At 36.2% G+C, this 16,771-nt stretch overlaps 1 protein-coding gene across 4 annotated transcripts in view; it reads right to left on the bottom strand.

Moving 5' to 3' along the window:
- The window catches only part of PIK3C2G (phosphatidylinositol-4-phosphate 3-kinase catalytic subunit type 2 gamma), a 287,641-nt gene that overhangs the window by 125,685 nt on the left and 145,185 nt on the right, over positions 1-16,771 (bottom strand). For all 4 annotated transcript variants that reach the window (XM_048955085.1, XM_048955110.1, XM_048955102.1 and 1 more), the window contains 3 exons: positions 13,562-13,676; positions 11,702-11,832; positions 5,330-5,518 (listed from right to left, as the gene is read on the bottom strand). In XM_048955085.1, coding sequence (XP_048811042.1) covers positions 5,330-5,518; positions 11,702-11,832; positions 13,562-13,676 — 435 coding nt within the window. The remainder of the gene's footprint in view (positions 1-5,329; positions 5,519-11,701; positions 11,833-13,561; positions 13,677-16,771) is intronic.

The raw sequence follows: 16,771 nt of genomic DNA, 5'->3' as shown, positions 1-16,771 counted from the left end.
AGCAAGAAAAAATCACAACTTAAAATAAAACACTTAAAAATGTTTGATTTTTTTCATTGCACAGATTCTAAATGTGATTGAAACTGGACATTTTCATTCAGGTTTCCAATTACTTCTAGCTATGGTCTTCCTCTTCCTTTCCTTTCTGTTCCCTTTCTTCTATTTTTTCCCCCTCAACAAACAAGGTCAATAAATAATTAAGTGGATAGAACTACTGTGATCCTCATTCATTTTCCTGAATTGCAACACACAGTACCTTTCTTCTTTCGAATAATTATATGTTTGCCATCCATTCAGGTAATGGATATTCCACAACTGGGACTGTGTCTCATAAGTTTGTCCCACATTTATATTCTCAAGGACACTACTGAAGAAAAAAACAATACGTAAACAATGGTTGTCAGGTCTAGTCCACAACAGTTAACATTATGATGGACTTCAAATTTCCCCTTCACAGCTTGTCTTGAAGCCTGCATACTCCTTAAGTTATTAAACTGATTTCCTTTGATATTTAACCTCAAGTAACCTTTTGCTGTTTTGTTCTTTTATCCCTGCATGATGCCAGTGATTGACAGCCATCCATTTTGTAACTTCTGTCTGAGTAGTTTATAATTGTTAGGTTTCCCATGAGATTTTACAACAGTTTCTGAAAAAGCTGAATATTGAGCTGAATGAGAACAGACTACAATTTGCTTTAGAAATAAGAGCAACATCCAGTCCTTTATTATTCTCATACAGATAGCCAGTACGGAGCATCTTGTCTGGCTGCACCTTTCAGTTAAATCAGATTCAAACAGAAAACTAAGTGCTGCTGAGGTATCCTGTGGATTTGTGATATTCTCTTGAGATTTTGGCATTTGCCAGTGACTTGATTGTAAATGAGAAATAGATGTGTGTTTCATTTTTCTTATTGCAATGTTTCAAATACCCCCATGCTTGAAGATATTTGTCAGATAAACTGATATGTCGTTTTACTGCATTTTCTAGTGTTTGAGTACTTCTGTAAAGAATGAAATGGCCTTTCATGAGCCATCCACACCACAAAATTCTGCAGCTCTAGAACATGTTAAAACAAAGCACAAAACTAATTATAGATCATTGTTTTCTCTATTTCTTTGCATAAACCCATGGTTGCCCTCCACGTTGATATACATTTAGGACCCTTTTAATCAAATAAGTTGCAGAGAGGCCAGATATGCGTTAGCTGCATCTATTTGATAACTATTTAATATTCATTGCAGACTTGCAGGTTAAAACAATGGCTATCTGATTCAAGGCGTCTCAAATCAATTTGGCTTTCAAAGGTTTATGAACAGGCTAGTTTCAAGCTATCCCATTTTATTATAATTACTGTTTAGAAAGTGAGTTTTACATATATTTATATATACCTTAACCTCTATAGCTCCACAGAAATTCTGCTAAATAATGTGAAAATCAACAGTAATGTTTTGAAAGTCAAAGGCTGAGGGATACTATAACCATAAGCATATTATCTCTGTCCATGCAGGAGTATGAAAGAGCCTAATTTCTGCTATTTGGGTTAATGAATTCATTTTGGCTTTCCTTTTAGATCATTTGAAATCAAAATAACCTGACAAAAATTTGCAAGTATGATTGCTTTATACATACACAGAACATTGGCATACTAGCGATACACCATATGAGGTACCATTTCTAACACTGTCTTTGGTGCCTCTCAGTTAAGAAGAAAATTCTTTGAATAAACAAGTATTCTGGTGTCATTTCCCCAGTCTGTCACGAAAAGTAGATATGGTCAGAGAAAGCTCTAATTTCACAGAATCACAGAATGGCCAGGGTAGGAAGGGACCTCAAGAATCATGAATCTTCAACCCCCTGCTACATGCAGGGCCATCAATCTCCCCATATAATAGTGGACTAGACCAAATTTCACTGAATTTTGTCTTTTTTTTGCCATGACCAATAGGTGATGTCTATAGTAAAACTCATAGGGCACCAATAAGCAATGGTGGAAGGGACCATCCTTATACTTTTGCTTTAGGAAGAAGAAATATATATTTTTCAGGCAATCCCTTCAATCACCCATCCCTGAAATTAGAAGTAAAATTAGAAGTATAAAATCCTATTTTTCACTTTTCCTTGACAGCTGTCTCATCCCATATTTATTGATTAAAGAAACAATCTTTTTACTATTATTATTTTTATTTACTATTATTTATTTACTATTATTATTTTTTAAAGCGTTGGCTTCTGGGGCTTTAAGAATCAATGCACTTGTTCCAAGTACTGGATTCAAGACTGCTGCTAAATATATCTCTGAAATATACCATTATTGAGTTTCCAATTTATGAATGTTCTTCCTTTCCACATAAATGACTATGGTATCATTTGGCTGCCCTCATACGTGCTTGAAAAGATGAAGAGCAAAAGCAGGAGAGATGTGCCCAAAGAACAAGAAACATCTATTAAACTGTATATTTAGCTGTACATTGTGTACACTGTGGACAATTTAGAAGTTTCAGAAAGCTGCAAAGACAGTTCTAACTCAGATGCAGGATAACAGGGCTTAATTTGATGGGTCATGATAGCTTTCCCTAAGCACTCCAATGCTGCCTTGTAACTCATACAATGAGTTAGCACCTCCAATGATTTGATTTTTTTATCCTTGCAAATATGAGCTTGGGCTGAATCACAACAGACGCCTCTTCTCTGCTGTGAAAAGAATGGTAAATTAGGGTCCCCAGCCTAAGATTTTGCAAAAGATTAGTGATTTTGAGTACCTTCCCTAAACCATGTAAAGAGGTAGCATATTGTTGCAGAAATTCAGCTTTTCTGTTGGATACTGCAAAGTGAAATTCCTAAAAATGAAGCAATATTCTGAGTGATTGGAACATCTTGATCTTTTATGACGCTCCTTACAATATGGTATAATTTGTATGTGTCATAGTTTACAATATAGAGCTCAAGTGTGGATCTCCTTGCTCCAGAACGTCTTTTAAGTTCAGTTATAAACACTAAATTCATTTTTATTAAGAAAAATGAAAATAAAACTATAAAAGGGCTATTAACTCTAAAAAACCTCTCTGAGCTTAAATTACTGGAAGCTGGGAGAGTAAGGCAACATTATTATGATTAACCTATTTTGGTTGCCTTCCCTAGATGTCTGCTGTTGGACAGGATGCACTAGACTGACATTTGCTCTGATTTGGTCCAGCTGCTTCTCCACAGTTGAACTATGTTAATAAAACATATGCCCAATTTATTTTACTTACCTAGGATAAGATAGAGATGGTAACACAAGTCCTTAAAATGGACATGAATCCATAAAGAGTATTTCTTTTATATTCTGCTCATGTTTTATACAAACATGGACCTTTCAGCTGTGTCTCAGTAATCACAAGAATTCAGAGAGCTGTTTTGTTGATGATAGAAGTCAGGAACTGAGTTGATGAATTGTCAGAGCCAAGCATAATACAGGATAGAGGTGAATGAACCTTCAAAAACAGCTCAGTTATGGAGCTTACAATCCAAAAGTCAGGGAAGGTAATAGTGAAGGGAAGTTGGATTGTACTCAATGCTATTTTACTTTTCAATATGACTGAAATCTGAGGAAAAGATAACAATGAGAAGAAACCTCAGAAAACTTTTTTATACTTTTTTATAGAAAGTACTTAGCTCCTTCAGCCCACTCTCTCAATCTGCATTTACATGTCTCCCAGTAGTTAAATAATGAGACCTAGACATCTTTGAAATTAGAAATCTTAAATGAAATGTAATCCCTCTCTTTCAGAATGTTAGCTTCCCACTTGTTCATGTACCTGTACAATACTGAAATACGTGAACGACAAAATCTTTTTTAAAGATTGGTACTGTGATCCAGAACTCCTTCTCATAGTAAAGAAAATAGATCGGTGTTGTCTTTGTTGAGAAAGAAACTGTAGAGACAAACCAAGTTCTTAATAAATAGCCCTTTGGCATCACTGGAGGCACCAGCCACATACAACAGTGGCACTGGGAGACACAAAGTGATGACATCATCCTGTCTTTCCATCCCAGCAATGTCTGCAAGAATAAGCAGCATGTACACTGCATTCACTTCATACTGAGAAGCTTTGTGATATATAATTCAAATACCCTGAGAAGCACCTGGCAAGAGCTAATATTCTTCCATAACCTAATGCAGAGCTGCACCTTCAAGGAACAGTAAAGCTCTTCATCTCCAGAAATGTCCCTCACACACAGGGTCTGAACTGAAATTGCTCTGACAAACCAGCTCAAACTCTCTTGTTACTTGAGTGTGAAAGAAAACATGTTGCCTGTGTATTCCTTTCTTCACTGAGTCTTTCATACATTCTAATCATTTATTAATGATAAACAAAATGCCAATAATATGCTCCATCTTTCAGAGAATTTGCTTCCATCACTCCCACTAAACATCAGAAATACATATATGCAAACATGTGAAACTCCTTATACTTGAGACACGGGAATTCTTAGGAAATTGCTTTGCATTTTAAAACAACTATTGTTGAATATTGTGGGGCTGCGTAAATACAGTTCTTTCTCCTCGAGTAAAGCTCTAGGTGAAATATTTTGTTTCTAAAGGTCACGTGTAAAATATGGAACTGATATTGCAAAGCAGATGCAGTCTCATGCTTATCCAGACTAGTACTTGATAGATCAAATTTCTCAGTCATTTCATTCATAGGGTTAATGCTTTCACGGATAGAATACTTAGCAGAAAATATGTAGTAAGGTTTTAGAGGAAGCATAACTGCTGAGGCAGATTCTATCCCTTGATATCTGCCATTCCTTCAGAGGTTAGACCATTTCAAACATTCCTGAAAATCATCTCCCAGTGTAAGAAGTTGTGCGGAAGAAATCACCCAGAACTTGCTCAATTTTTCAAAATTCTGCTTCAGAAAGATGGGCTACAGGTGAGCCTGCACATACTTACACATAATCTCTAACTGGAAGCATAGTTCAGTCTTTCATATCTCCCCTTAGTTCCCCTTAGCACAGTAGTTTGAAGATATGGAGTGCTATGCAAGAGCTAAGAATTTGATTGATCACCTGCTACCAGAAAGTGACTGAACCTGCTGTACGGAATGAAATACTCTTCTCATTATTCTGAAAAATAGGAAACCTTCTCAGCCAAAAACAGGGCTGGTGTATTCAACTTAAGGACATCACAGGAGTTGCGGTATAACTATACTTTGACAGAGCGACAGAACCAAAAACAACAAAGTAGCATACTTTGTTGAGCGTAAGTGAAACACTGAATTAATCAGCAGCACATAATGATCATTCCTCTTCTTGTTAATTTCCTACTAAACTAATTTTCCCTTACCTGAAAGTTAGAAGCCCAAGTGCCTCCACAGGGTTAGAAAATCTCCATTTCCTCATGACAGAATACATTTCTGACACAGTTGTTTGATCCCAACTGGGTGCACTGCCCAGTACCAGAGGAAGGGAGCAATTTTGCTTATTGCAGTAGTAACGATAAAACCATAAGATTCTTCTCTGTTGCTCTGAGAGTCTGGAAAAGAAGATTAGAAATTCAGTTTGAAATTAAAACCACCTGGAGCTTTGTGTAGCACCAAACGTTATTGTACTGTGGGGCCAAGTCATACAGTACACTCCTTTTCAGCTATGTACATGTTTTCCTTGGGGTAGGATATCATTTTCTGCAGACCAGCTTTCATAAGAAAAGTGATACTTATACTCTGGATCTGTCAGCCTTGGGTCATATAAAAATGAAGTGTCAAAAGACACACATATATGGTTATTTCACTTCCCAAGCACTCTCATTTTTCTTCTCCACTGTTGTTGGTGTTTGTTTGTTTGTTTTCACTGAGATTTTCTGACAGAGACAAAGAAGATTCGGTTTTCACTGGGGAATTTATTGTTACTTCCATCTGCTAAGGATCATCTAAGTTCTGTAACAACCAGACATACAACACCACTAGCCATAGTTTTTATTCATGTTCTTGCTATGACTAATACAGGCATGTTTATTTCTAGCAAATTTGCATTAAAATTGGGGTTTAGGTAAATCCATGCACACATGAGCATGTGTGCCCATACAGAGTCATGGCATTTGCCTCAGCTTATAAAACGGAAGAAAAGCTCCCATCAATCTCTGTCTGTTTATAAGACCTGTTTGTAAGTATGCTATGAAAACAAAGGATGCAATACCAAATTCCTCATAGAGATATTAGGTGGTTGAATAACATATTGACAAAATAGAAGGACATCACACCACATTTCACCACCATAAGTGCCTCAAAATAATTTTTTTACTTATATTTTCAATTTATTACCAATTCAGGTGTTTTTGCCTCATCTATATTAAAATCCTAGAGTTTGGTATTATTAGAAAACATTAGAAGAAATCATCTGTCAAAGCTCAAACTCTTTCAATTGATATCAAAGCCTTGAGAGTGCAAAGTGATCTCCAGTTGACACATGTCATTACTGAAGCCAAGATGAACACTGGCTATCTTCGTCATAGCAGCTGAACACATTGGTTATCCATCTACTTAGTAAGATAATTTAATTGTGACGTAAAACTCATCTAAATATTTCAAGGTGTAAGAAACCTTGTAGAAGGCAGTATGTAAATAGTCTATTTCCAGTCGAATATTTCATTATCTGGATGCATAAGCTGGGCTTAAAATCCAGCATCTTAGAATAGAATATCCCAAGTTGGAAGGGAGCCGTCTTCCTTCTACTTACAATAATTTAGAGCATTTTTAGCCAAAATAAGGAACTTAGCCCTTCCCAAATTCTCAAGATTGCCACAGTTCATATCACTGGACATTTAGAAGAGAGGTAGTTTTGCTGTTGTATTTGCTCTTTTTTAAAATGTCACAAGAATGTTTATTCCTCTCTGTTAGGAGAATAAGCTCATAAATGTAGGTAGAAGAAAAATCTACCCAGGATCCAAATTCAGTCATGACTTTTAGTAATCGTTTCAAGAAAAATATAATTTTAGCAATCATCTTAAAAGACTGTGTCAGAATTCACAGCATATCTATTTTAACAACACATATATGTTTCTCTTGGTGAAGGAGAAGTCACACAGAAAAAGAGATTAAAGTAGGCCTAAGACTTTATTTCCATCTTGTTTTCTTTTACATTCAGATGGTATTCTGCAGGAGAAAGGGTAAATGGTTTTAAGTTGACAGAAGGAAGATTTAGGTTGGATGTCAGGGGGAAGTTCTTTCAGAGAGAGTGGTGAGGTGCTGGAACAGGCTGTCACAGAGGTTGTGGTCATCTCTAGAGGTGTGCAAGACCAGACTGGATAGGGCCCTGGGCAGCCTGGTCTAGTATTAAATGGGGAGGTTGGTGGCCCTGCATGTGGCAGGGGGGTTGGAGATTCAAGATCGTTGAGGTACCTTCTAACCCTGGCCATTCTGTGATTCTGTGATTCTGTGAAGCACCCCTTTTATATGTTAACTTTAAGCAGAGATTGAAGCTTTCAAACAGCATGATCCAAACTATTCAATTTGTTCAAATTAAAGCAGCTAAATTTCGTTCAAATTAAAGCAGCTAAAGCCTTCACTGAACTTAAAAAATGAGATAAGAAAACAATCCTTGTATCAAGTTTCTAAATAACAGATTTCACACTTCGCTTTAGAGGCAATTGCATTTTCTCTTTCCATGTCTCTGTGAGAAACTAGACTAACATATTTTAAAGATTCAAAATTAAATTAAAGGTTGGGTTAGACTTTTGTTTGGTTTACATACACGTACAATAGAACATATAAAATATGTGATAAAACTGTTTTGCATAAGTTTAGCATCTGAAGATTGCTATGCTAATAAAGCTATTTCTTCAACACAGAAGTGATAAGATGCTAATAAATTCTATGTATTGATAAAAATGCAGTTCTTTAAGTTATTACGTCTACGTTTCCCTCCCTGTATCAACTGCATCAAAATATATTGTCTTCTAGCCTTCTTCTCAACACAAAGAAAAATACAGAAGAAAGAAAATCTTACTTAAAATCTAAATAATTCATTAGTTTTCCTTTTGATAATTTCCCTCAATATCTTTCACTAAATGATGGAAATTGTTTCAGTGGAAATTGGTCTTAATTTTCATTTACTTTTGTGGGGAAATGGTACAAATGAGTTTATATGCTTGTTCATATTCAGCCCTAAGACCGAACAAGACAAAATAGCAAAACAAAGAGGCAAACAAAAAAAGAGTCAGGAAAGCAAAGCAAAGCTAGAGGTTGCAAATTTTGGCCCCCTGGCTCTGATTCTCACTTGCAGGTTTCTCTCCTGTGGACAGATTAGCAAAATCTGCCCAGAGACATTGTGAAGTCTCCTTCTCTGGAGATATTCAAGACCCATTTCAACATCCACCAGGAAGACCTGTAAGGAACCTGCTTTAGTGAGGGGTTGGACTCAATGATCTCTAAAGGTCTCTTCCAGCCCCTACAGTTCATGAAATGTGCAGATCAGTGCCCTTTTTTAGGCATGTTCTGCTATCTACCAGGCTCTAATAAGTCTTTCTAATCACAATTCACAGCAAAGGCAGTCTAGTGATGTTTGGTAGGCAAACTAGATTCTTAGTCATTAAGTGACAAAAAAAAAAAAAAAAAAAAAAAAAAAAAAAAAAAAAAAAGGAAGTGGAAGCAGTGAGAAAATGTAGAAAGAAATCATGTATGCTGGAAAGAAAGATGGCAAAAAAGATTGTCATTTTCCTGACTTCAAATCAGTCTCTGATCCTTTCTTCACTGGGAGCCACTGTGGGCAAACAAGCTATGTTCAAAAAGAAGCCATTGTCTCAGATGGCTATGGGGTTTTGTGTTTCAAGCACAGTAATCCTAAAAGGCATCAAAGGTTCACATCTCAACTTCTGTCAGAAGTCGGTCAAGGTATCAGGCATCAACTAATGAACTCAGTTTCCTCTCTCTCATCTGGCTTCATGATGACTCCAAAGATCACAAAATTGCACACTATGTGGACCTGTGAGGAGTACAAGTGCCATATGCTGAAGTTCATTATTTTCAGACCCACTGATCCACTCTAGTAACCCATCACTAGTCAGCATCCATGAGATGCTGGCAACAGGACCAGTGATCTCAGCTTCCAGAGACAAGGGTCTGAGAGTCAGCTGCTGTGAAGAACCACGTGTCTGGATCAGTTACTGGGGAGACTGATGTCTGCATAACATGAAGAGATCTAAAACCAGTAACCACAGTATGGTTGTGAACTTGGGGGTTTGTATATCTGGATGTCAGCAGTTGAGGAAAGGAGGAAGATCAGGAGCTAGCTAGCAGATGAACTGAGCACAACTACTAGCGTAATTAATATTTTAATGCTACAGACTTAAATATATAGAGATAAGGGTATGTATATATTCCAATGGCAGAATTTGATCCTAATCAGGCAGAGAACGAACAGAATCAGGTTGCCTGCTTTTGTGGGAGTGCTATGCGTTTCCACATGTGCTAGTAAGGTACTGCTTTCTGTCTGTGTTGATGTATGTGGCTGGACATCCTTCTGTAGTATGTGTGCCTGGCAGGAATATGCACAACAAGTCTCTAATGGCTGAACATGAGGACACAGAGCCACAGCCGGGCTGCATCCATGATGGTACTGAATTTGACAGTTTGAAACAACGACAGCCAAGTAGTTGTGTGGTTTTAGCCAGTGTTTCTCCTTTTTCTGCCACAGGGTTTAGAACATTTTCTGTCCACTCTCTTATCTGCTTTCAGAAGAATGACTAGAGGGATCCTGACAGGCTGAGGGTGGTTTCTTGTGTGTTCCATCCACAGATAACTTTTTATTTCAGAATCATATCTGAAACTTGTAGGCCTGGAGCATCATCATACATTTTGCCCCTGAAAGGGTACCTAGATTTACCAACTTTACTTGAACTACGAAAACAAGGAAGAAAGACAACTTGAGATTTCGTGGCAACAAATAGTTTTACAAATTTTAATCAAACTCCATCTTTACTGAGGGAGGTAAAAAGAATCCCTCTGATATTGATATAACAAAAAATTCTGGCTCTCAGATTTTTCTTGATCAGAAATCACTTAATAAAGATGAACTTCCTTCATTAAAACCCCCAAATAAGCTACTCTTCAACTTGACAATTTATTTGGTAGACCAGTTTGTTCATGAGATGAAAACAAGATGTGAAAAAAAAACAAGGACTACCATTCCTCATCCTCCAAGAATGTTATTGAACTTATCATAGTCTTAGCAGCAGCCACTTGTGCCAATGATTTGCAAAATTCCAAGATGGAAAAAGAATTTGTACCTCCTGCAAGTACTACACAACCTGTAATGAACTTCTTAAATAATTCAATGAATAGTAAAGTATACTGTATGTTACAGCATAACATTCTGTAAGAGCAACTCCTGGAAAGGGATGGGAGTGAAGAAAGCCACAGAGGGTAATGTAAATATGATAAAGCCAGAAAAAAAAAAAAAAAAAGCCACTTCAGAATGACACTATTAGTTCTGTGAATCATCATAAATGACCATGATCTCATTTTCTTCCTTTAAAATTTAAGACATGTCATCTCAGATCAGGTGATCGGTCTATTTCTCACTCAGTGTTTTGCCCCAACAGTGGCAGCTAGAGATGCAACTTACACAGACGATGCCAGCCTGGCCATTTGCAGTGGTTTCCTCCCTTCATGCACCCACAGAATACAAAATTGTTGCACTAAGGATATAATAGGCTCTATGTTTGCCTGGTCTTGTACAATAGTCATTTACGAACACATTAGCCATGAACCTTTGGATAGCCTTTATGGATCTAATGGCATTGTCTACCTCCACAGCTCCACAGAAGCAGGGATTCACCACTGTCTCCTTAAAGAAGTATTCTCTTCCATTTATTGATAGTTGATCTACTTCTGTCACTGAAAATCCCTAGTTTGAATATTCTGTGGTTTTATGGTTCATTAAATATATTGCTTGATTAAAATAAAAGGAAGAAAGAAAAAGGAAATCAGAATTGAAAAGTTTTTTAACAGATGCATCATATCAGACTGGGAGGGAAGTTATTTAGTCACTGTAAAACTAATGCATCTTTTGACATTTGATTCACATAATTAACTGTGACTGGCATAATGCCTTTCTATAAGTATTTCTGCTCCTAATTTCACATGGATTATATATAAAATTATATAGTACATAATATTAATTTATTATGTAACCTACGTATATGTGAACATACTTATCTTCTTCACTATATACACTACAATTGGTTTTGTTTCCATGTGCCTTCTGTTTAATGCTGAACTTTGTATGTTTACTCCTTTGCTTAGAAAGAACTCTGTACACATTTTTAATGGTTACATGCTATTTAACCTCTATAGTATAGTGTTAATAAAGGATGATGATTTTCAACAAATTAAAGGTTTGCTTAATAATACTAATATAGACATACTGTATCACCTGAAGATCTTATCTTTTGAATAAAAAATTAATTACTTCCCTCAATGAGTTGAAAAGACGTAACAAGAGAAAGGCAAAAACAAGAGTTTTCTAAACTAGTAAAACACACTGCCATCTCCAGGAGCTTATTTAGGCTTTGCTGATCTATTCTCACTTTTAGAGGTGCTGTTCCTGAAATCAATCCTGCTAGGCTCCTTCAGAGAAAAATTTAGTTTCTGAAGTATTGGATACATTTAATTGTGATCAATAGATATATAAGAGTCAGCAGGACTAGTCAGGTACAACTTACAGCAGGAGAGAATGTGCCTGTGATAGTCTTGCAATATGCTTCAGGCACTCTTCAGTTGGCTCTTCAAGATCATCTCTTCTCTCTTCAGGTTCAGGGTTAATGAACTCCAAATCAGTTTCAGGAAATTCAATCTTTATTTAAAAAAAAAAAAAAAAAAAAAAAAAAAAAAGTGAGAGAGAGAAAGAGACAGAAAATCTGAACTCTTATTAGCGATATGTATTCTGCTAGAACAGTTAATAAATGTCATAGTTGATTTGTACAGGAAGCATACAAAATATGAGAGAGAAAAGAGGATGCTTTCTGCATGCAGCATATTACCTAAATATGTTAGTGATAAAGTCAGCCCACAAGAATCAGTGGCATCTTTGTCTCTGACTTTCCTGGGAAAATTTCATCTAGTCTATTTCACTATGTTCAGAAAGCTGAAGTTGTTTTTACTTTCTTTCCTCCTCTCTTGTTTTTTAATTAGGTGGGTCTTAAATGAAAAGTTTCTATTATTACAGATTTATTTTTCCATAAATATAGGGATAATTCTGACATGCACTTTCCAGTGTAAGATAAAAGAATCAGGTTCCTCATGTCAGTTCCTTATGATCAACTACTTATACATTGTACAGCATCTACAATTTCTTTCATTCTTTGCACTTCCATATAGACATTAGAAATTTAGAATGTTTTTAAGATGCAGAGAAAGAAAACATTCTACCAAAACTAAGAAGTTTGTGGTATTTGGTGATCTGAATACAGTCAGCTGAAAATTCAGGTAGCTCCTTAAAATCCAGCTAAATTTGCACATCACATTTTGGCTTGCTAACTCACATCATCATTTTTTATCTATCTATTTCATATACGTGTATGCATTTAGTATGCATCGTTTGTCAAATGCTAGCAAAGTTATGCCCTAGAAAATGTAAATCTCATCTTGGCGATATCAGAAAAGCAATCCTTATGGCACTATTTACGTTATGTTCAAAATCATGATACTGTCACTTATATGAGAACCGATAATGAAAGGGAAAAAATGGGAGACCCTCCTGTCCAGCTTCTTTTAGCAGAGACAAATTATAAATGAGCATTCATTTAATATCTCGACTTCCTTTATTATTAATAGAGAGAGCTATTCTAAGGCACTTTCTTGGACTGAATTCTTCAGACAAGAAAATCCCCTGTCCATTAAAACCAGGAAATTTTTAGGCCAGCCTCATTTATCCATATGATCTACTATTACAAGCCATTTGCTAACAGTTGTTTCAGCTTTTTAATACAGAAAACAATTTGATTTTCTTTTGAGGTATCCAATTGCTTTGTTCAACTTGGAAATATGACAAAACATCCAGGCAGACTTACTGCATTTTCAGTATTGGGAGCACTATTCTGCTTGGAGTTGGTGGATTGTCGGCATGTAGTCATGGAGATAGAGTTTTACTGATGCTTACTGACAATTTCCTTGTAGCTACTTCCTTTATAAGTCCTTCATGCTTATTGCAAGTTGTATGTTACACTTATAATGGCATGCAGTTCAATAGTACATGGAACAAAAGTTCAGACCTGAAAAGGCAGCTGCAAGTCAGGTAAGAAGTCAGCAATTTTTGTCAAAGTATTTTTGGAACGAAAATTTTATGAATAAAAAATTCAATGAAAACATTCTGTGGTCCTCAGAGGTGGTATGTGATGTAAAAATTAGCATACACTATGCAGCATTATATTTTTCTATCCATAAAGATTAACATGCTCTCTCTGAGCAGCTATAATGGAAATAGCATTTTCAATTTTTGATGTCCCGATGAGCTGTGGGAAAAATCCTATTTTTTGCACTTTGCTGGAAAAAAACACTATTCATTGGCTTTTTCATTTTCTTACCTGCAATGTTACTGATGTTGGTGCATCAACACTACAGATGCCTGGGGTAATCATTGCTGCTGGAAGCACACTGTACAACTTCATGCTAAGTAGCACAGTTCCATGAATGAGCTGCCTGCAATGGACACAAACAGAAATACTGCCTCATTACCGGATGTAAGGTGAACTGGGTTTACTGAAATTACATCAAAAAACATGGACCTGGATAGCTTAAAGGACAAGAGAAAGGAGAACAAACCTTTACATTATGCAACTAATACAGATATAACCAAGGTAGTGGTTGTGTATGGAGGGTCTCAGTGCCATAATGGTATCTGCTTAGTTGGAGGGATTATGCTGCAAATGAGGTGGAAAAAGTGGAAGGCAGTGTACACTTATTCTAGAGGAAGAAGAATCCTGTGACCACCTACTGCAACCACCATCAACCCTGCTGATATATAGATGGTGGAGAAAAAGGGGTATGATGTTAGTCTCCAAAAAGCTGTAAGGATTTGAGTGAGATCATTTGTATTACACCTACCGCACTTGTTTTTTGGACAGATAAAATATTATGGTTTGAAATACCTATTTGAGCCCTACATGCACAATAAAGCCCTACCAGAAATAGGCATACATGTAGTCGGTAGATAAGAAAACCAGAATGATTTTCATTCTAGAAAACTTGAATAAAATGAGAAAATTCAGGTGTAAATTATAATCATGACTAATCCACTCAAATAAGAATGCAGCACCTGAATAAAGTGTAGTACATTGAATGTATCCTCTAATTCGTCTACATCTTAACAATTAGGATACACTCATAAATATGATTATGTTTAACATTTATTTTTCTACTGAAAATTTTTACCACTTTTATACCACAGACTGCCCAGCCAGTAAAACCATAAGAGAATGGACTAGATTCTCTTCTGTCAGCTCTAACAGAAACACCCAGACAGGCAGATGAGTTTTGAGTAAACAGCGTTTACCAAATATGAGAGTATCAGAGCCATATGTGAGCCCAGATGGACTTTCTGGTCCCAGAATTAGTTTGCAGCATTGCTGGAAAAGAAGTACTTTTCTGAATTAAGGATTGAAATAAATTTCTGCAAAGACATCTAAAGAAGGAGCAGAAAACTCCTGCAAAGTCATTTATTTAAGACAACACTCAGCACAAACACAGGTTAGGACTAATTTTTGTTTTTCACTTCTGAAGCTACTGATGCTGTAAGTGCAAACATTTTGATTTATTGTGAGAACATCACTCAGGAGGATTAAAGACAAAATCATTTTCTAAAGTTTCTTTTGCAGCTGAAGGTTTAATGTGTGGAGGAAGGGAGGCAGAAAAAGGAACTCTGATGTGATATTACTTGGGGAAAAAGAGTTTGTGCTGTGAAGTCTTTCACAGAGGTAAATGTGGAAGTGATCAAAGGAGGTTCAAAGCTATTTTCCTGTGATGCTTGCTTAGATGACCTATGTTAAATGAATAGCCCTTTGCCCATTCCCTTGTGGACAGGTATTTACAACATAATTTGAACTAAATGACCTAGTTAGAAAGAGTAGATGAGAAGTGAATGAACATGAAGACCAAATTATCATTTGAGTTCTCCTTTCTGCTAATCACTTATATTGTTCTCTGAAATTATGAAAGATTTTAAAGAATCCATACAGTGTATTCTTTTATTGGGAAACTTTGAAGTCCGTGTAGGTAAATACAATCAAGGATAATTTCTGTGTGCCTAACTGAGACGTTTCCTGAGCTCATTATTTCAGCTCATTTGCACACAGTGTGTATGTATCTAAAGACTGTCCTGGAAGGTAAAGAAGAATCTGCAGATGTACTTCTCCATTTCTCAAAAGGAGAAGAACCAAAGAAAGTACTGTATTATTGATTGTCTAAAACTGTTTATACATTAAAGCAGATGAGAGGACTGTGAGTAAAACCAAGGACCTCACCTCCATACTATTTAGCTTAATAGCTCCTAAGAAAAAATGAACTAGTTTAGGAACAGATATTTATAGCATGCATACAAAGTATGCTAATTTTCTATGTGTAAGTGAGTATATTACACAGTTAAACATACTTTAAACTAAGGCTATTTGTTAAAAACAGGGAGTATTTTAAAAACATGTGAATAGGCATCAACAACTGAAAGATGGTATATTTTGAGAGACAGTAATCTTCAGGAAACTCCACGTACTCCGCAGATAATATTCCACTTTTGGACATAAAAATCAAACAATAACTAAGAACTCTGTTGGTGAAACAGTTACAAATAATATAATTATAGAAGGAGGAAAAGATAAAGGAAAGACAGTGTTCAGGATCCTCAGAACCTTTACTGAACAGAGTTTTATCTCTGCTATCTTTGCCTGCTGGTGAGCTCAGATAGGTGACTCAATATAGTTTTCTCATCTATAAAGTGAAGACAGTGCAAAGTCAAAGACAATTAAAGTCATAGATGATGGCTTCCATGCAAAAAAGAAGAACAAAAGTTCTCTTCAGCATAAAGTACATCAGAAGGCCAATAAAAAAAGCTTCCCTGTGTCTGCCACTGTTTGTTTAAGTCCTCATACAAAACCAAAGCAGATGAAAAGCTCTGGAATTATAAAAATTTCCAGTTTTTCTCTATGACAGCAGCAAAAATAAACCTCCAATCTTATTTCAGCAGAAGAGAACACTGAGATGTAAGGACAGCACCAGTTATTACTCTACCTTACAAAATCAACCTCATGTCCTGAACTCACATTGGTAGAGACCTCATTCACCACACCCACCAAGAGGAAAATTTTGTTGCTTGTTCTATCTGATTCGGAAATACCAATGCAAAATAAATAGTGCTGTTAGAATCAGTGAACTCAGGGCAGTGGGCACCAAGGAGACACTAAAACTCTCCTATTTCCTCACATATCAGATTCCTGATTTGCAAATTAGCTCTGGATCACCAAATTATTCAGTCTAAGAGACAAAACATGTTTATGACATGAAGGAATGGAAATGTAGCACTCTGGTTTGGAAACATTTTCTCAGCTGCCTCCTTAGCCTGAGATTTCTTGATATCAATGACCTTACTGACACTGACCTACTGATACCAACACTGACTACCTGCTAAAGATAAGAAATGTGGATGCAGAAGATCACCTAGCTGAACAAGGTGTTATTACTGATTTCATTCTCAAATAACTGTAAAATTAGAGTGGAGTTACTGTTTAGACCAGATATACCAAGAA

Source organism: Lagopus muta, chromosome 1 (assembly GCF_023343835.1).
Source record: "Lagopus muta isolate bLagMut1 chromosome 1, bLagMut1 primary, whole genome shotgun sequence".
NCBI classification, from domain to species: Eukaryota; Metazoa; Chordata; class Aves; order Galliformes; family Phasianidae; genus Lagopus; species Lagopus muta.
The sequence above is the reverse complement of the archived record's forward strand: the minus strand, read 5'-3'. Positions and strand labels throughout refer to the sequence as shown.